General features: G+C 42.4%; 1 protein-coding gene and 3 pseudogenes across 1 annotated transcript; all 4 read right to left on the bottom strand.

Annotated features, from left to right (window-relative positions):
- Positions 1-438: 438 nt before the first annotated feature.
- Positions 439-1,506, bottom strand: LOC119559166 (protein transport protein SEC31-like). Its single transcript, XM_037872228.1, has 2 exons — positions 1,500-1,506; positions 439-1,403 (listed from the first exon to the last, which is right to left on the bottom strand). Exons 1-2 carry the CDS (start codon positions 1,504-1,506, stop codon positions 439-441), a joined length of 972 nt encoding a protein of 323 aa, XP_037728156.1.
- A 3,187-nt stretch (positions 1,507-4,693) lies between these two features.
- LOC119559164 lies at positions 4,694-9,780 on the bottom strand (annotated as a pseudogene).
- A 957-nt stretch (positions 9,781-10,737) lies between these two features.
- LOC119559163 lies at positions 10,738-12,641 on the bottom strand (annotated as a pseudogene).
- Positions 12,642-12,674: 33 nt separating this feature from the next.
- Positions 12,675-18,526, bottom strand: LOC119559162 (annotated as a pseudogene).
- Positions 18,527-20,097: the final 1,571 nt, after the last annotated feature.

The following is a 20,097-nucleotide window of genomic DNA, read 5'->3' as shown; positions in this document are numbered from 1 at the left end:
AGGGCACGGGAAGCGTGTGATCCTCAATTCCGGGCATCGGTGAGGTGGCCCGACTGGTGGACGTCTTTGGGTGGGTGCTTCAGGGTATATTGCCTCCAGTGCGGCAAAGCGCTCTCGTAGAGCCGGGCTGTGGTCTCCTCCTCCGATGAAGGATGCCAATCGTGGTCGTAGTTCGTTACATGGCCGTTCGGGTCAAGTCCAAACTCTTTTAGCAGAGCCTGCAGCTCGTCCTTCCGGCGGTAGGCGATCCACCTGACCCCCATGTTTGCGGTCGTGGAATCACCCCCGGATGCGGTGAAAAACCTGTCCTCTTCCAGTTCTGCAGCTGCCGGATCTGGCTTTGATTCTGCGTCCTCTGACGTTTTCTTTCCCGAGTCACTGGGCATACGCGCGGTAGCGCTGCCGATGGCTCTGCTGGGGATCACTCGGTGAGCGCTCCTATTGGCGTGTCTGGGCGCTGGGCGCTACCAGGGGCGTGATGCGGCGGGCGCACGGCAGGTGCTGCTGACGTGCGGCAGTGGCTGACCGATGTGGTTGCGGCTGGCGCTCCCGTTGCCCCGTGGACGGCGCTGCTGGCGGCGCGATGGACGTTGCTGAGGGCGCGGTGGCCGCTCGTTGCGCGCTCCTGGTGGCGCTCGTAGCGTGGCTAGTGACCACGTATCCGGCGCGGTTGGCGCTGCTGAGGGCGCGGCTGATTGGCGCTCCTGATGGCGCTCGGTGATTGGCGCTCGGTTGGCGCTGCTGAGGGCGCCTGTTGGGCACTAACGCCGATCGATGGGCGCTGCTGATGGGCGCTGAACGCTGCTGAGGGCGCGGAAGCCGCTCGGTTGGCACTGCTATTGCCCTGCTTGATGGCGCTCGGTGGTAGCCGCTCGTAGGGCGCTGCTGGTGGCGCGGTGGGTGCTGTCGGCAGGCGCTAGTGAAGACGCAGTGGACGCTCCTGTGGATCGCGTGGGGGGCGCTGCTGATAGCGCGGCCGATGGGGCGCTGACGCCAATGGTAGGCGTTCGTTGGGCGCGAGGCGCGGTGGACGCTGTGGAGGGCGAGGTGGCCGCTCTGTGGGCACCTGATGGCCACGTGGGTGGCACTGCACGGCGCGGGACGCTGCTGGGTCTGCGCTGCTGATAACGCGGGTGACGCTGCTGAGGGCGCGGTGGCCGCGCTGTGCGTGCTCCTGGTGGGCACGTGGGTGGGTGCCGCTGGTGGTGCACTGACGCCGCCCGATGGGCGCTGAACGCTGCTGAGGGCGCGGGGCCGCTCGTTGCGCGCTCCTGGTGACGCTCGTTGTGTGGCTGGTGACCACGTGTCCGGTGCGGTTGGCGCTGCTGTGGGCGCGACTGGGCGCTGCTCGGGGCGTGATATGCGCTTGACGGCTTCGTAGGAGGCCACGTGGCTATGTGGCGCTCCGGGAGTGGGTTAGCGTTGGCGGGCGCAGCGTTACGGGATCCCCTACTCTAACTATTCCTGCGGTCTCCTATCTTTCCCTAAATCTCATCTACTGGACATGGGTCTTTAGGCCATGCGGTTGGTGGTAAAAACCCAACTCTCCTGAAGGATATCTAGTCGTCCTTATTCGTCCCTGTTCGGGCGCCAAACTGTAAGGACCTTTTTCATAGGCTGGGATAAAACTCAGTCCGGCCAGGGTCCTCTACAGTTAAATTTGTAGAAAAGTATTGGGACGAAACTGGACGGGGAGTTGCCGCGGGGATTTGTGGGGAAAAGAGGCCAGAGTATCCGCGTTGCACCGAGTAAGCAGCTCTAGCGCAACACGGCACCCGAAAGGTATAGTGGAGGGCGGGGCTGCTCCCGGCGAAAATACTAACGAAAACGAGCGGCGTAGCCGATCCCTGAGAAAATACCAACAAAACTGGACGGCGTGGCCGTTCCCCCTGGATGTGCGACTCACAGGCTACTGGGGTAGGGGGTAGGGATCCGAGGGGAGGATGGCCGGAGGCGACCCTTCCCTGTGCTCCCTGTGGCCGATCGAGTGGTCGTTTGCACTGAGTAAGCTTCTCTGGCGCAACACGATTCCCGACCGGCACAGATCACTGCACGTGGCTCGCGACTACCTAAACCGTATTTGGGGCGGGGTCCCCAGGAGAGGGTGGCCAGAGGCGATCCTTTCCTATGCTCCTTGTGGGCGATCGGGTGGTCGTTTGCACTGAGTAAGCTTCTCCGGCGCAACATGATTCCCGACCGGCACAAATCACTGCACGTGGGTTCCCGAAAAATGCACAAATTCACACGGACACATACTTCCTTATTCTCTCTTGTCGTTATTATTCGCTAGTACTACTACTACTACCCCTACTCGCACTCAGTCTGATCGCTATTGTCTGTCCCACTTACTCCTTGGATCCGGCGTGCCGACGCTCGTGCCGCTGTACCACTCCGGGTTGAAGTCCGCTCCTTGGTCTGATCGCCTTGGCTGCCATTCGGGTATGAGACCGAGCTTCCGCCCTTGCGGCCGCATGTTAGCCCGGTTTGCCGGGTTTCTTCGTTTCCCAACACAGTTTCTTATCGAACCTCCGCCTATCGCTATCGGCACTATCAGCTGTTAGCCCTCGGTAGACCAACACTGGGGGGTTTTCCAGCCCTGGTGCGCGCGATATTTAAATCTGATAAGCTTAGCTTCTAGTTTGAACTTAAATAAATTGCCTTCGTGGCGTAACGACTTATGGCTAACTTATGCTTATAACTTATAAATAAATGGCCTTCGTGGCATAATCTCCAATTATATGCCATCGTGGCGGAAAGAATAGAAGTGGCGAAATGTGGAGGGTGTGTTTCACGCATCCTCACAGATTTCAGCGTTCATCCGGGCAGACGGACAGACGGACATGGCTAGATCGACTCGGCTAGTGATCCTGATCAAGAATATATATACCTTATGGGGTCGGAAACGCTTCCTTCTGCCTGTTACATACTTTCCGACGAATCGAGTATACCCTATATTCCAATGATCTTGATATAAAACAAATTCCCACATAAATACTTGCTCAGTGATAAAATTAAATTTAATATTCTAAATTATTGTTTAATTATTGTTTTCTCATATAAAACATATTATAAACATGAACTGCTAAGGGATCACCAACCTGTGTCAGGTTATGCGGCCTCGGTGATAATGGTAGGGTGGGCAATGTCAGCGGCAAATAACACCCTCGCTGATGACACCGACACACACATCAGCTGCTGCCATTCCATCTAGGCAGCACCCTTCTTTTCAGGTATTCTCTCCCTCTCTACCCCTATCTTAGTTCTGTCGCCCAACAATTAACCTCAAAGTCAGTTCGCACGCGAATTTAAATAGAAATATTGTATATACATATGCGAGCAATAGCAATGCGTATCAAATTGGAAACCTACTCCCTTTACCGGAACCAGAGCGTGCCGCACTTGAAGCTACAACCACTATGCTGTTAGAATCATTAGAGATATGCAACAGATGACCGCTTTAAAATTTGATAAGCTTCGAAAATTATCAAAAAATTGCATTAGGCACACGAGTTTCGCCATACGAGAGTTAGTCGTAGACTAATGGGAAAACAGAAACACTTACAGCGCTGTTACGTGCACAATTTGTCGGTCCATTTAGTGCCTTTTAGTACTTTTCAACTCTGGATATATTATCTTTCGTCTCCTTCTTATTCGCTCTTGTGAATTCACTGCAGGTCAAATGGAGGGTAACGCAAAGAGCGAGAAGCCCCCTCCCGCTCCCCTACCATTGTTTTTCACCAATTTAAAGCTTACATCAACATAATCGGAACTAGATTATTAAAATTGGTATTGCATTTATTGGAGAGAAAGGGGTGGAGACAAAGAAAAGAAGAATCTGGATGCCTAATCCCAACTGTCTAGCCTTTGTAGTTTCCGAGATCTCAGCGTTCATACGGAAGGTCAAACAGAGGGATAGACTAGATCGACTCAGCTAGTGTTCCTGATCAAGAATATACATACTTTATGGCCTCGGAAACGCTTCCTTCTATCTGTTAAATACATTCCGACGATATACCCCTTTGCTCTATGAGTAACGAGTATAAAAATAACAAGAAAGGTAGCTCACTTCGGTTAGCAAAACTTCTGACTAAAATCATTATACCCTCTGCAAGGGTATAAAACGAAAAACACTTATTATTCTGGCACCCGAATAAGTGCACGTTTGAAACAAAACAAACTGATTTCTGTTTAGCAAGGACAGATAAAACTGAGAACAAAATTAAACGTCTTTCGTTCTGAAAATATTTCCAATTTGATAGGAAATTTATGTTATTTGTCGAACAGATAGATAGTGTCAACTGTTATTTGCGAGCTGTCGAACTTTTCATCTGAACTTATCTGAACTTTTCAAATATATCCTACAACAAATGCATGTATAAATTACGTAACCCCTAATATATAAGCCCTAAATCCTCCTGCTCTGATTAACAAATATTGCGACTTTGTAAACAAGGTCAATGTCGGATGCTTTGATCATTTACGACAAACTAACGCATAAAAAAGTGCGTCAAAATTGGTTGGCAGACTTACTAGGAAATTTTCGGAACCAAAAATCCTTACGGATCACTGAAATGTAGATGAATTATATGAATATTTTTCAAGAAAATGTGTATTTAAAGACAATGTTTATAAAAATAAGTGCACCATTGTGATGTTTCATCGTTTTAAGGCGGTATAGAAATTGTCTTCTTGTTTACAGTTTTCCCAATACGTGCAGATAAGCGCCAAGCAGTTTAGTCTAAAAGAATATAAATTATCGAATTGAATTGTGATATGCTTCGATTCTAACTTACGCCTTCAAGGTAGTTGTAGACATCGATTTTTTCATTTTGAGAGTGGGCGCCGTCTTCACATGCTCCCAATGGCACAAGGATAACATTTTTTTAGGTGGCTTCCTGCAATGTCAATTTTACTGGTATGGATCCCCCCTCACGAGTCATGACGGGTTCTACATTAAAAACATGCCTTATGGCCCATTTCGCAGCCTCATAATGGGGATGGTTTTGGTCCTCTGCCCAGGGCTTTCGAGCTGAGAGCATAGTAACCTTCAATCACAATCATTATAATCTAGAGTAAAACGAAGACGAATTCAAAAACAATCCTTCATTTTGTTAGGCGAACCTCTCTCTGTCCATTTATCACTAAGGTATTTACTGACACACTCTACAATGTGCTTTGGGTACTGGTCGGGCACAAGTCGAAGTGAGAACTTGCCAATCACTTTCTTCGGAATGACGGTCCTTGCCCCTGGCTCATAAAATGCACCTTCGATTCCATGGATAGACAGACTGGGAGAACGCCACCTGGCTTGAAGCAGCCTGGTTTTGTCGCCATTATGCGGCAGCTGGTCAACACCAAGGTCTTTCCTAAAGAGATTACAGCTATTCATATATTTAATGCGCTGATAGGAAGATAAGATTAACTAACTTGTACGCAGAAACTTGAAAGTCAATGTTCTCGTATATTGCCTGCTCGTTCTTAAGTTCGGGGGCAACCTGTACCAATACCAATTCGAGAACAATTAAATTTTAAAAGTAAGGTTTTGGTTTACTTATACAAAATACTAACATCACGATACACTCCAGGGACCAGGATTTTTGTGTCCTTGTCAACAAGAACGCTGAGCAAGTGACATAGATCCGGCACAGCTTCGTGGACGGTTCCCCCAAAAAATCCACTGTGCAAATCTTCGTTTGAGCATTCCACCTCCACTTGGAAGTATGCCAGTCCACGGAGCCCATATGTTAGGCAAGGGCGCTTCTTATCTAGCCAGGAGTTGTTTGAGCATTCCACCTCCACTTGGAAGTATGCCAGTCCACGGAGCCCATATGTTAGGCAAGGGCGCTTCCTATCTAGGCAGTAGTTGTTTGAGCATTCCACCTCCACTTGGAAGTATGCCAGACCACGGAGCCCATATGTTAGGCACGGGCGCTTCTTATCTAGCCAATAGTTGACGGAAATGCAGACATAATCAACATCGGCAAGAAAATCGTTTTTGCCGCTATCTTCCATCCCTTCAAAAACAAACTTCACGTTTAGTGGCAGGGGAATATTAAGCTTTATGTAAGCCTCAATAGCATGGATCCAGCACAGCACAGGTCCCTGGTCATCGGACGCCCCGCGTCCTAACAACTTTCCATCTATGTACCCCTGTGAGCTCAAAGGGAATGGTGTTCCATCCATCTTCCTTCAGAGCAGGCTGCACCTCCAAATGGCCGTATACCAACACTGTCTTCTTGGAGGCGTCCTTGCCCAGAGTTCCGAGCAGGACCTTTGGCAGAGGGATTATCTGGCAACTCGGCAAGGTTTGTTGACCCACATCCGCCAGTTCTTTTTTACAGCCCAGGGTCCTGAGCCGATCTGCAGTCCATTCTACTATGCGATCAATCTCTCCTCGCTTTTCTGGCCAAGCTGAAACGGACTGAATTCCCACAACGGTTTTAAGGGCGTCGATGTAATCTCCTCTTTTTCCGCCCACAAAGCTGAAAAGCGAACACGGTTTATTAAGCTTGTACTAAGCTGACAGAAATGATGTTATCTGTTCTAAACTAAAACAACTTACGACTCAGCTCATGTGTTAGGTAATGGTGTTTGGGGCCGTGGTTAGAATGGCCGATTGTTTGGCATAAACTAAACCAAGGAAATTTTAGTCGCAAATCTTAAAATATTGATAAGGAAAAGCATGGGGCCACATCCCACAAATTTCATGTCAATGGGACTATAACTACATAACCCACAAACTAGTAATATTAAAAAAATTGTTTTATTAAGGACCACATTTTTTTAAACTAGCTTTTAAGAGTAATTGCCAACATGCCATTACAAAAAACAGTCAAAAATACATCCCAAAAACTTAAAGTCAAAACATTTAAGAAGGTAATTTAAAATGTATAATATTAAGTACGGTGATTCAACCGGCAAATATTAAGAAAATGCGCCAAGAGCAACCCAAATATTTGTTTAATGAGCATTTCCACGGGTCGCGAACGTACGTTCGCTATAGTCGAGTACCTCGACTATCAGATACCCGTTACTCAGCTAATGGGACCAAAGGGAAATGGAGATATGCAAGCAGCAAAGCTAGATTGAAATGCGCCACCTACCCGTGATCTCAATATATGGTTATGTGGGCGGAAGACAGATTTAAGCGTTATGGGCGTTAGAGTGGGCGTGGCAAATTTTTTTTAGGTCAATCGATAGGTATTGACGAGACCAATACAGTTCAGTTAAAATTTTGTATCTAGCATGAAAATTGTGGGCGCCACTGGTTTGGTCGGTTTGTGGGCGTTAGAGTGGGCGTGGCATATTCGCGTAACAAAGGCAATCCGCAATCAAATTAACGATTTTTTGAAGTTTGTGGGCGGTTTGTGGGCGTTATAGTGGGCGTGGCAAACTTTTTTGGGTCAATCGATAGGTATTGATGAGAACAATACATTTCAGTTAAAAATTTTATTCTAGCATCAAAACTGTAGAAGCCACAGTTATAAGTCATTAGTTTATTACCATTAGTTTGCCACCTTCACAAGAGCAAATAATGGCATACTTAATTCTAATCAAATATTTTTTGACCGTACCATAAATTTTTCAACCAAATATTTTTTCGAAGCAACAGTTTTGGTTTTGTCAAAGAACGATAAATGTATAGTCACATACAAAAACAGCTGTCTTAGTAGGAAGAGAGGTTAAACAAGGAAGAACGCTATAGTCGAGTACCTCTACTATCAGATACCCGTTACTCAGCTAAAGGGACCAAAGAGAAATGGAGATATGCAAGCAGCAAAGCGAGATTGAAATGCGTCACCTATCGGCGGTAGACAGATTTAAGCGTTATGGGCGTTAGAGTGGGCGTGGCAAATTTTTTTTCGGGTCAATCGATAGGTATTGACGAGACCAATACAGTTCAGCTAAAATTTTGTATCTAGCATAAAAATTGTGGGCGCCACAGGCTTGGGCGGTTTGTAAGCGTTAGAGTGGACGTGGCATATTTGCGTAACACGCATGTTTGTTACGCAAACTGCGCACAAGGCTACGGAATTTAAATCTGAGATCCCAATTCTCTATCCTTGATAGTTTCCGAGATATCCACGTTTATACTTACGATTTTTTAAAATTTGTGGGCGGTTTGTGGGCGTAAAAGTGGGCGTGACAAACTCTTTTTTTTATCAATCGATAGGTATTGATGAGAACAATACATTTCAGTTAAAATTTTTATTCTACCATCAAAACTGTCGGAGCCACAGTTTTGGGCGGTTTGAGGGCGTTAGAGTGGGCGTGGCACTCTACTGAAATCTGCACGCCAAATCTCATTAGCCCAGCTCTCAAAGTTTCCGAGATCTCAGCATTCATCCGGACAGACAGACGGACAGACGGACGTGGGTAGATCGACTCGGCTAGTGATCCTGATCAAGAATATATATACTTTATGGGGTCGAAAACGCTTCCTTCTGCCTGTTACATACTTTCCGACGAATCTAGTATACCCTTTTACTCTACGAGTAACGGGTATAAAAATTAAACATTCCGATGGCGGAACGATAAAAAAGACTTTACCAAAGCCGGAACACTTACAAATGTAAAGAAAACAAGAAAGAACGCTATAGTCGTGTACCTCGACTATCAGATACCCGTTACTCAGCTAAAGGGACCAAAGGGAAATGGAGATATGCTAGCAGCAAAGCGAGATAAAAATGCGCCACCTACCGGCGGTAGACAGATTTAAGCGTTATGGGCGTTAGAGTGGGCGTGGGAAACTTTTTGGATCTATCGATAGGTATTGACGAGGCCAATACATTTTAGTTAAAATTTTGTATCTAACATGAAAATTGTGGGCGCCACAGGCTTGTAACAAACTTGCGCTGCGTAAAAGGCTACGGAATCTAAATCTGAAATTTCAATACTCTATCTTTTATAATTTCCGAGATATCCACGATTCCATGATTCCGAGATATACGATTTTTTGAAGTTTGTGGGCGGTTTGTGGGCGTTAAATTGCGCGTGGCAAGCTTTTTGGGTCAAACGAAAGGTATTGATGAGAGCAATACATTTCAGTTAAAATTTTTATTCTAGCATCAAAACTGTAGGAACCACAGTCTTGGGCGGTTTGTGAGCATTAGAGTGGGCGTGGCACTCTGCTGAAACAAACGTGCGCTGTGTAAGAAGCTCAGGAATGTGCACGCCAAATCTCAAAAGCCTAGCTCATATAGTTTCCGAGATCTCAGCGTTCATCCGGACAGACGGACAGACGGACATGGCTAGATCGACTCGGCTAGTGATCCTGATAAAGAATATATATACTTTATGGGGTCGGAAACGCTTCCTTCTGCCTGGTACATACTTTCCGACGAATCTAGTACACCGGGTATAACAAGAGAGATCGCTATAGTCGAGTGTCTCGACTATCAGATATTCGTTACTCAACTCTTTAATGTAAAACTGATTAAAGCTAAGTCAAAATGTTAAGAAGACCGCTTTAAAATTGGAATACGCTTCAAAGATCCTAAAAAAATTGCATTAGGCACACGGCTTTCGCCACACGAGAGTTAGTCGTAGACTAATGGGAAAACAGAAACACTTACAGCGCTGTTACGTGAAAAATTTGCCGGTCATTTTACTGCCTTTAAGTACTTTTCAACTCTGAATAAATGATCTTTCGTCTCTTTCTTATTCGCTTATGTTAATGCACTGCAGGTCAAAATGGAGAGAGGGGTTACGCAAAGAGCGAGAAGCCCCCTCCCGCTACCCTTCTATTGTTTTTCAGCAATTTAAAGCTTACATCAACATAATCGGAACTAGATTATTAAAATTGGTATTGCATTTATTGTTGAGAAAGGGGGGGGAGACAAAGAAAAGAAGAATCTGCATGCCTAATCCCAACTGTCTAGCCTTTGTAGTTTCTGAGATCACAGCGTTCATGCGGACGGACAAACAGAGGGATAGACTAGATCGACTCAGCTAGTGTTCCTGATCAAGAATATACATACTTTATGAGCTCGGAAACGCTTCCTTCTACCTGTTACATACTTTCCGACGATATACTCTACGAGTAACGGGTATAAAAATAACAAGAAAGGTAGCTCACTTCGGTTAGCAAAACTTCTGACTAAAATCATTATACCCTCTGCAAGGGTATAAAACAAAAAACACTTATTATTCTGGTGCAAGAATAAGTGCACGTTTGAAACAAAACAAACTGATTTCTGTTTAGCAAAGACAGATAAAACTGAGAACAAAAATAAACGTCTTTCGTTCTGAGAATATTCGCAATTTGACAGGACATTTATGTTATTTGTCGAACAGATTGAAAGTGTCAACTGTTATTTGCGAGCTGTCGAACTTTTTATCTGAACCTTTCTGAACTTTTCAAATATATCCTACAACAAATGCATGTATAAATTACGTAACCCCTGATATATAAGCCCTAAATCCTCCTTCTCTGATTAACAAATATTGCGAATTTGTAAACAAGGTCAATGTCGGCTGCTTTGATCATTTACGACAAACTAACGCATAAAAAAGTGCGCCGAAATTGGTTGGCAGACTTACTAGGAAATTTTCGGAACCACAAATCCTTACGGATCACTGAAACGTAAATGAATTGTATGAACATATTTCAAGAAAATGTGTATTTAAAGACAATGTTTATAAAAATAAGTGCACCATTGTGATGTTTCATCGTTTTAAGGCGGTATAGAGCCTTAAAACGATGAAACATCACAATGGTGCACTTTGTCTGCTCGTTTACATTTTTCCCAATACGTGCAGATAAGCCACAAGCGGTTTAGTCTAAAAGAATAAAAGTTATCGAATTTATTCGTGATATCCTTCGATTCTAACTTACGCCTTCAAGGTAGTTGTAGACATCGATTTTTTGATTTTGAGAGTGGGCGTCGTCGCCACATGCTCCCACTGGCACAGGGCTGACATTTTTTTAGGTGGCTTCCTGCAATGTTACTGGTATGGATCCCCCCTCACGAGTCATGTCTGGTTCTACATTGAAAACATGCCTTATTGCCCGATTCGCAGCCTCATAATGGGGATGGTTTGGTTCCTCTGTCCTGGACAGAGAGAGCACCAGCTGAGAGAATGCTAACCTTTAATCACAATCATTATAATCTAGAGTAAAACGAAGACGAATTCAAAAACAAACCTTCATTTTGTTAGGTGAACCTCTCTCTGTCCATTTATCACTAAGGTATTTACTAACACAGTCTTCAATGTGCTTTGGGTTCTGGTCGGGCACAAGTCGAAGTGAGAACTTGCCAATCACTTTCTTCGGAATGACGGTCTTTGCCCCTGGCTCATAAAATGCACCTTCGATTCCATGGATAGACAGACTGGGAGAACGCCACCTGGCTTGAAGCAGCCTGGTTTTGTCGCCATTATGCGGCAGCTGGTCAACACCAAGGTCTTTCCTAAAGAGATTACAGCTATTCATAATGCGTCGATAGGAAGATAAGATTAACTAACATGTACTTAGAAACTTGAAAGTCAATGTTCTCGTATATTGCCTGCTCGTTCTTTAGTTCGGGTGCAACCTGTACCAATACCAATTCGAGAACAATTAAATTTTAAAAGTTAGCATTCCACCTCCACTTGTAAGTATGCCAGTCCACGGAGCCCATATGTTAGGCAAGGGCGCTTCTTCCCTAGCCAGTAGTTGTCGGAAATGCATACATAATCAATCATCGGCAAAGAAATCGTTTTTGCGTTCCATTAACAAGTCGTCGAGGCCTTCACTACCGCTCTCTTCCATCCCTTCAAAATCAAACTTCACGTTTAGTGGCAGCGGTATATTAAGCTTTATGTAAGCCCCAATAGCATGGATTCAGCACAGCACAGGTCCCTTGACATCGCACGCCCCTCGTCCTAACAACTTTCCATCTACCTCTGTGAGCTCAAAGGGATTGGCGTTCCATCCATTTTCCTTCAGAGCAGGCTGCAAATCCAAATGGCCGTATACCAACACTGTCTTCCTTCTACCTGTTACATACTTTCCGACGATATACTCTACGAGTAACGGGTATAAAAATAACAAGAAAGGTAGCTCACTTCGGTTAGCAAAACTTCTGACTAAAATCATAATACCCTCTGCAAGGGTATAAAACCAAAAACACTTATTATTCGGGTGCCAGAATAAGTGCACGTTTGAAACAAAACAAACTGTTTTCTGTTTAGCAAAGACAGATAAAACTGAGAACAAAAATAAACGTCTTTCGTTCTGAGAATATTCGCAATTTGAGAGGAAATTTATGTTATTTGGCGAACAGATTGAAAGTGTCAACTGTTATTTGCGAGCTGTCGAACTTTTTATCTGAACTCATCTGAACTTTTCAAATATATCCTTCAACAAATGCATGTATAAATTACGTAACCCCTAATATATAAGCCCTAAATCCTCCTTTTCTGATTAACAAATATTGCGAATTTGTAAACAAGGTCAATGTCGGATGCTTTGATCATTTACGACAAACTAACGCATAAAAAAGTGCGTCGAAATCAGTTGGCAGACTTACTAGGAAATTTTCGGTACCACAAATCCTTACGGATCACTGAAATGTAAATGAATTGTATGAACATTTTTCAAGAAAATGTGTAATTAAAGACAATGTTTATAAAATAAGTGCACCATTGTGATGTTTCATCGTTTTAAGGCGGCATAGAAATTGTCTGCTTGCTTACAATTTTCCCAATACGTGCAGATAAGCGCCAAGCAGTTTAGTCTAAAAGAATACAAATTATCGAATTGAATCGTGATATGCTTTGATTCTAACTTACGCCTTCAAGGTAGTTGTAGACATCGATTTTTTCATTTTGAGAGTGGGCGCCGTCGTCACATGCTCCCACTGGCACAGGTCTGACATTTTTTTAGGTGGCTTCCTGCATGGTCAATGTTACACTCATGGATCCCCCCTCACGAGTCATGTCTGGTTTTTCATTGAATACATGCCTTATGGCCCGTTTCGCAGCCTCATAATGGGGATGGTTTGGGTCCTCTGTCCAGGGCTTTCGAGCTGAGAGCATAGTAACCTTCAATAACAATCATTATAATCTAGAGTACAATGAAGAGAAATTCAAAAACAAACCTTCATTTTGTTAGGCGAACCTCTCTCTGTCCATTTATCACTAAGGTATTTACTGACACACTCTTCAATGTGCTTTGGGTCCTGGTCGGGCACAAGTCGAAGTGAGAACTTGCCAATCACTCTCTTCGGAATGACGGTCTTTGCCCCTGGCTCATAAAATGCACCTTCGATTCCAAGGATGGACAGGCTAGGATAACGCCGCCTGGCTTGAAGCAGCCTGGTTTTGTCGTCATTATGCGGCAGCTGGTTAACACCAAGGTCTATCCTAAAGAGATTACAGCTATTCATATATTTAATGCGTCGATAGGAAGATAAGATTAACTAACATGTACTCAGAAACTTGAAAGTCAATGTTCTCGTATATTGCCTGCTCGTTCTATAGTTCGGGTGCAACCTGTACCAATACCAATTCGAGAACAATTAAAATTTAAAAGTAAGCATTCAACCTCCACTTGTAAGTATGCCAGTCCACGGAGCCCATATGTTAGGCAAGGGCGCTTCTTCCCCAGCCAGTAGTTGTCGGAAATGCAGACATAATCAATCATCGGCAAGGAAATCGTTTTTGCGTTACATTAAGAAGTCGTCGAGGCCTTCACTACCGCTCTCTTCCATCCCTTCAAAATCAAACTTCACGTTTAGTGGCAGCGGTATATTAAGCTTTATGTAAGCCTCAATACCATGGATCCAGCACAGCACAGGTCCCTTGAGATCGCACGCCCCTCGTCCTAACAACTTTCCATCTACCTCTGTGAGCTCAAAGGGATTGGCGTTCCATCCATTTTCCTTCAGAGCAGGCTGCACATTTAAATGGCCGTATACCAACACTGTCTTCTTGGAGGCGTCCTTGCCCAGAGTTCCGAGCAGGACCTTTGGCAGAGGGATTATTTGACCACTCGGCAAGGTTTGTTGACCCACATCCGCCAGTTCTATTTCAGAGCTGTAGGGGTATAATGTATTCCCCCCAAAGTTAAACACCAACACAAATACTCGTATGTACTTCCAGTCCTTACTTTTATTTTACAACTTCGTCTGTTCAGGATCACGGTAAGCGTTCAACTGCTCTCGCTCTCAGCTCACGATCCGCATCAACCCCCGACTCATTGGGAGAGTGTGAGAGCGATGAGAGAGATAGAGAACAGTGAGCGGCATCGTACAACAACAACAACTTATTCTTAGAACTTACACGAATTATCTAGAAGGAATACAATAACATATACATACATACATACACTAAGCAGCAATCCTGTTAAAATTCGGGCGTACTGACATTTTAAGATCCCCTGATCTTGTGTTAATTTATAAATTAATTTCAGCTTATAATAATCTAAGTTTCTATAAATTAGTTTTGTATTTACAAATTCTTAGATATGTTTACAACTTTATTTTCGTATCTATCATTCCTCAAAACTTCTTCTATAACATAAGGGACCTTGTGTTTAGGTATTAGCTTTCTTGCATCTCCTACTGAGCTATCAAAATTTTTTACCATAATATAGTCTCCCACTTTGTACTCCGATCTCTTTGTCCTTTTTTCATTATATCTCTGTTCGTTGTCTTTTTGTTATTTTCTTTGTGCTTCTGAACTGTCTTTTCTAATTTTGTCTAAATCTCTAACATCACTAACATTATCTTATTCTTCTGACTTTTGTCTTAATTCATCAATAACTTTGCCTTTCTGCTCGATTTCAAACAACATCTTACTTGGCATTTATTTATTTATTTAATTATCGCCAATGGATGAATCCTTATCTGGCTACATACGATTACCTTAAATCTATTATTGAAAATTACTTAAACAATATTCCCTAAGGGTTTGCCTTAGTATATCTTTATTGGCCCCCCAGCTGAATCTAATGCTAGAAGGCAAAGAATTAAATAATCTAAGAGCCCTTAGTAGTGGCTCAATGCGAGCATAATTAGTCCTGACAGCTCGGTCCAGGAATGGAACCATGGTACGGAGATTCCTGGCAGGAACATTAAAATTGATGCATCCCAACAGGCAAGGACAATCAATATTTCCTACTAGCAGATAATTCAGAAAGAGAAGGCCAGCAGTTGCACGGCGATCCTTCAAGGAACAAGTGTGAAGTAGGGAACACTGACTATCATAGGGCGGTGCCGGTTCATTAAAATGCAAGGATTGCAATGCAAACTTCAAAAACTTTTTCTACAACCTCTCAATCCTATTGATCTGGACACTTCCCGAGGGATTCCAAACAAACTAAGCATATTCAACCCTAGAACGGACAAAAGCAGAGTATACAGACAATCTGGAATACGGATCTTTGAATAATAAAGTGTTTCTCTTCACAAAGCCGAACATTGCATAAGCCTTTGGTAATATAAAACTCAGGTGCTCATTAAACAGAAATTTGTCATCAAATAATACCCCCAGATCAACTATTTCATTCAAAACAGAGAGAGGGTAGTTATTGATGTGATAAGTGGATGGAATAGTTACAGAACGTTTCGCATAACGATATGTGGCATTTGTTGAGGTTTAAAGGCAAACTATTCTTGGAACACCAACTGCCGATACTATCTAGGTCAGATTGAAGCAATATCGAATCATTTACGTAGTCGTATAAATCTTTAGGTCATCCGCATATAAAAGGAAGCTAGAAAAATGGATACAGGCACAAATGTCATTTATAAAAATAATGAAAAGTAAAGGGCCAAGGGAGCTACCCTGAGGAAGTCCAGATGTCGCTTTATAAGGATGGGATAATGCACCACCTGCTTCAACATGATAGCGTCGGTTATCCAAATACGATGCTATCCAGTTAAGAAAAGAGGAGTGAAAGCCAAGTTTGGAAAGTTTAGCCTTTAGGGCAGAGTGACAAACCTTGTCAAAAGCTTTGGCAAAATCTGTGCAAATCGTGTCCATCTGCAAATGATCCTCTAATGCATTTATACAGTGATTGGTAAAGACAGCCAAGTTGGTCGTCGTAGATCGACCGGGCATGAAGCCATGTTGATTAGGTTCGATGTAAGACTTCATTAAGAAAGATAATTTTTTGAAAATTATTCTTTCGAACAATTTAGCTATGTTGCTGATCTTAGCAATTGGCCTATAGTTAGAAATTTCAAATTTTCTTCCCCCTTTATGGACCGGAGTGACTCTAGCAATTTTCCATCTAACTGGGAATCTTCCTTGAGACACGGAAGAAGAGAACAGAATTTGCAGGGGTAGTTCAAGACTGGCAATACAATTCTTAAGGAAGAATGAAGAAATTCCATAAAAGTCTAGTCTTGGGGAATCATCAAAATAACTAATTGCTTCAGAAATGTCATCATACGATATGTCCAGGCTCCCAATGTTGCAAATTTGTGCAATTGAATTTAAAGTTTCCAGGTCATACCAATCATCGGAAGGTTCCATGCTCGAGGAAAAAAAGGCAGCAAACAAATTTGCGATATCGGCCTCAGTGGAAGCAACAACATCACCATACGACATTGTTGAAGGTATAGACGAATGTGATTTTTTTGAGTTGACAAAGCGCCAAAACGCCTTAGGGTTGGCCTTTAAACTATGCTCAACTTCACAAATGTATTGGCTATATAGAAATTTATTAAGAAACTCAATCTCCCGTTTGTCCTGCCTATATCTTTCATCGGCAGGGTTGTGTTTTAGAAATTTTTTTGTAGTATTTGTTTCTAAGGTTTTTGATTTTTTGCAGTCCCTTAGTATACCAAGGAAGCCTGTAGGAACCCCGTATCTTGGAACGGACTATGCTGTCAAAAGTATTTCTAATCGTTGAAAGAAAGGTTTTATAATTACTTTCTATGCAAGGGTTCGATAGCAAGGCACCCCAATTTAAGGATAGCAGGCAATCCCTTAGGGAACTCAAACTAGAGGGATCAAATATATATCTAGGATTAGATTCATTGAATGGCAGAAAGCTGTAAAATTCGATGTTTAAGCACAAGGGTTTGTGATGTACAACACAATTTGAAATCGTAAATTCAGCCAGAGTTACGTTAGAGTGAACAATAGAATTAATGAAGATTAAATCAAGCAGCTTATGCAAATCATTGAAAACATTATTAATTTGGGTGAGGCCCATACTAAAACAGTCATCAATGACAATTATTTCATGTGAGTGATGAACATTTCCGGGCACCATAGCAGATGCTTGTGGGTCCCACGTCCAGAAAACAGAGCTGAGGTTGAAGTCTCCAGCCACACATATGCCATCAGAGTCCTCCAAGCTGGCATGTATGTTAGAGATGTTGTCTAAGTGAGCCTGGTAAAGCCCAGAATCACTGCCAGGTGGAACATAGGAAGCCACAATCGATATCTTCCCGGATGAGCCAGGCACCGCCACCGCCAATTGGTCCAGAAGGGAGTCATCATTAAGGAGTCGAATTACAGTGCAACAGAATTTACGGCTAACAGCCGCGATGACACCACCTCCTCTCTCGCACTGCATTCTGCGAAAGTCTCTATCTTTACGAAAAACTTGCAATGATTTAGGATCGAAGAATTCATTCGAACTAAAGTTAGAATTTAGCCAAGTCTCAACCAGTATGATAATGTCATAGTCACTGTTGGAAGTATTCATAAAGACAGACTGCGTTTTAGTTCTCATGCCGGATATATTTTGAAAGTATATTTTCAGGCCATTATTTCCTGAATGATGGCTATTTGAGTTTACTGCAGGCAAGCCCTAGCTGGTTGCCAATCAGCGCATATTGTTAAAGAGGAATGCTCAACATCCAAATTAGATGTCGGCCTCGCATGATCATAAGTACTGTTAATTACCTTGCGCAACGTATCCGTACGTATTTTTATAGGCAGGTTGAGATCGTCGTTCCATGGAATAATAGTGCAGTCGAATTGAGAATATGTAAATGATTTTCTTACGGACGCATGCCTGTTCTGTGACGGCCATCCAAAGAGCGTAGAAGAAATTGCACCAATGGAGAGAGGCGATGAAGAGCACAGTGAAGAGTGTATCAGACTACTCATAAAAGAGGGCGCTATCCCAAAAGGCGCGCTGAGCTCTATAGTATCAGAATCCGAAGATAGCAGCATCCGATGTTGGTTTAACTCCAGCGGCGAATATGTAGAGAACATATTTTCAATGAGCGGGTTCCAACCTAATGAAGAGTAAGAATCCAGCTGTAATAGTAATTTAGACAGTTTATTTGTTGTTCTTTGTTGTTTTAAATCATTTTTATTTCCTGGCTCTTCACATGCGTGTGCTCTTGGCACAGTTCCGACGAAAAAGTGTTTTATCTCATTCGCGTTTCAAGATTGCCACACATTTTTACGTTCTGCGTTGCCAGATCGCATACATAAATTTAGTATTTTATATACTGTACATAGTTTTACAATAAATACTTAATCTCTCTTGTTTATATGTTTATCTTATAATCTAATTTTAAATATTGGTTGTTGTTTAAGATATTAACATAGAATTATCTTACAGTTCGGCCATCCTGACATTTAATCGACTCGATTATATCTCTATTTAAATTTTCCGTTTTCTTAAATTGTATCTTGGATAATTCTTTTGTGTCCTGTTATTTTCAACATTTCTGCAATATTTATTTTTATTTTCAACCTCTGACCTCGTTTCATTGTATCCTTTTTCTTTAATTTGGTTTTGAATTTCAACTTCCTTTCCTTTCTTTTCAATATCATCGTCTTAGTCTTGTTTTTCAATTTCATCGTCTAAGTCTTGCTTTTCAATTTCATCGTCTAAGTCTTGCTTTTCAATTTCATCGTCTAAGTCTTGCTTTTCAATTTCATCTTCGAAGTCTTGTTTTTCAATTTTATCGTCTAAGTCTTGCTTTTCAATTTCATCGTCTAAGTCTTGCTTTTCAATTTCATCGTCTAAGTCTTGCTTTTCAATTTCATCGTCTAAGTCTTGCTTTTCAATTTCATCGTCTAAGTCTTGCTTTTCAATTTCATCTTCTAAGTCTTGCTTTTCAATTTCATCGTCTAAATCTGTCGTTTCGCTTTCTTCTTCTAAATCTTTCGTTTCACTTTCTATCCATAACTTCATATTCGCCGCTTCCCATATTCCCATACTTTCTTGCATGCCCCTGGTACACTAACAAAATTTTTCAAAACAACGTAGTCACCTTTTTTAAATTTTTTAATAATTCTACCCTTATTTTTAATTTGTTCATTGTATTTTTGACTATTTATTATTTTATTGCTTGCATTGTTTCTTATTTCAATAAGATTTCTTTCTCGATTCCATTCGTCCAACTCTTCTTTTAAGAAGTCGATTACTACTCCTCTTTGACTTACACCGAATAGTAACTCGCTTGCTGTTGTTCCAGTACTTTTATGTGACGTGTTGTTTAAAGCAAACTCTATTTCTGATAGTCTTTGTCTAAAGTTTTCTCTGTTCCTGCACTCGTTAATTTGGCTAACATTGGTCCGAGACACCTATTTATGCGTTCCACTTGCCCATTTGCTTGGGGTGAACCGGTGGCTACTTTTATATGCTTTATATTATGGGTTTTCAGAAATTCTTCAAAGTCTTTTGAAGTGAATGCGGTTCCCCGATCTGAAACTATAACCTTAGGACGACTATAAGAAGTAAAGAAATTTGATAAACATTTTGTTGCACTTTTAGAATCAGTTGATTTAGTTCCATAAAGTTTTACAAATTTTGAAAATCCATCAACCGCTAGTAAAACATGTTTGTTTTGTCCGTTTTTAATTTTTACGGGGCCGAAATGATCTATATGTACTATGTCAAATGGTTTGTCACCCTTTGGTATACTGTGTAATAAACCTTCGCGTTTCCCACATTTAGATGAAAATGTTATACATTTTAAACAGTTATGTATGTGTTGTTTAATTTTATCAGATAATTTAGGAAACCAATAAGATCTTATTATACCATTGTATACTTTTTCATAACCTCTGTGCCCCATGTTCATGACAACATGGTTAAAATATTTCTTTCCATGTTTGCTGGCACATAAAATAAAATGTTACCTTTAAATTTTCGATAATCAAGACCATTTCTCATTTCAAACGCATTACTTT

This window comes from Drosophila subpulchrella, unplaced genomic scaffold (assembly GCF_014743375.2).
Source record: "Drosophila subpulchrella strain 33 F10 #4 breed RU33 unplaced genomic scaffold, RU_Dsub_v1.1 Primary Assembly Seq18, whole genome shotgun sequence".
Classification (NCBI taxonomy): domain Eukaryota; kingdom Metazoa; phylum Arthropoda; class Insecta; order Diptera; family Drosophilidae; genus Drosophila; species Drosophila subpulchrella.
The sequence above is the reverse complement of the archived record's forward strand: the minus strand, read 5'-3'. Positions and strand labels throughout refer to the sequence as shown.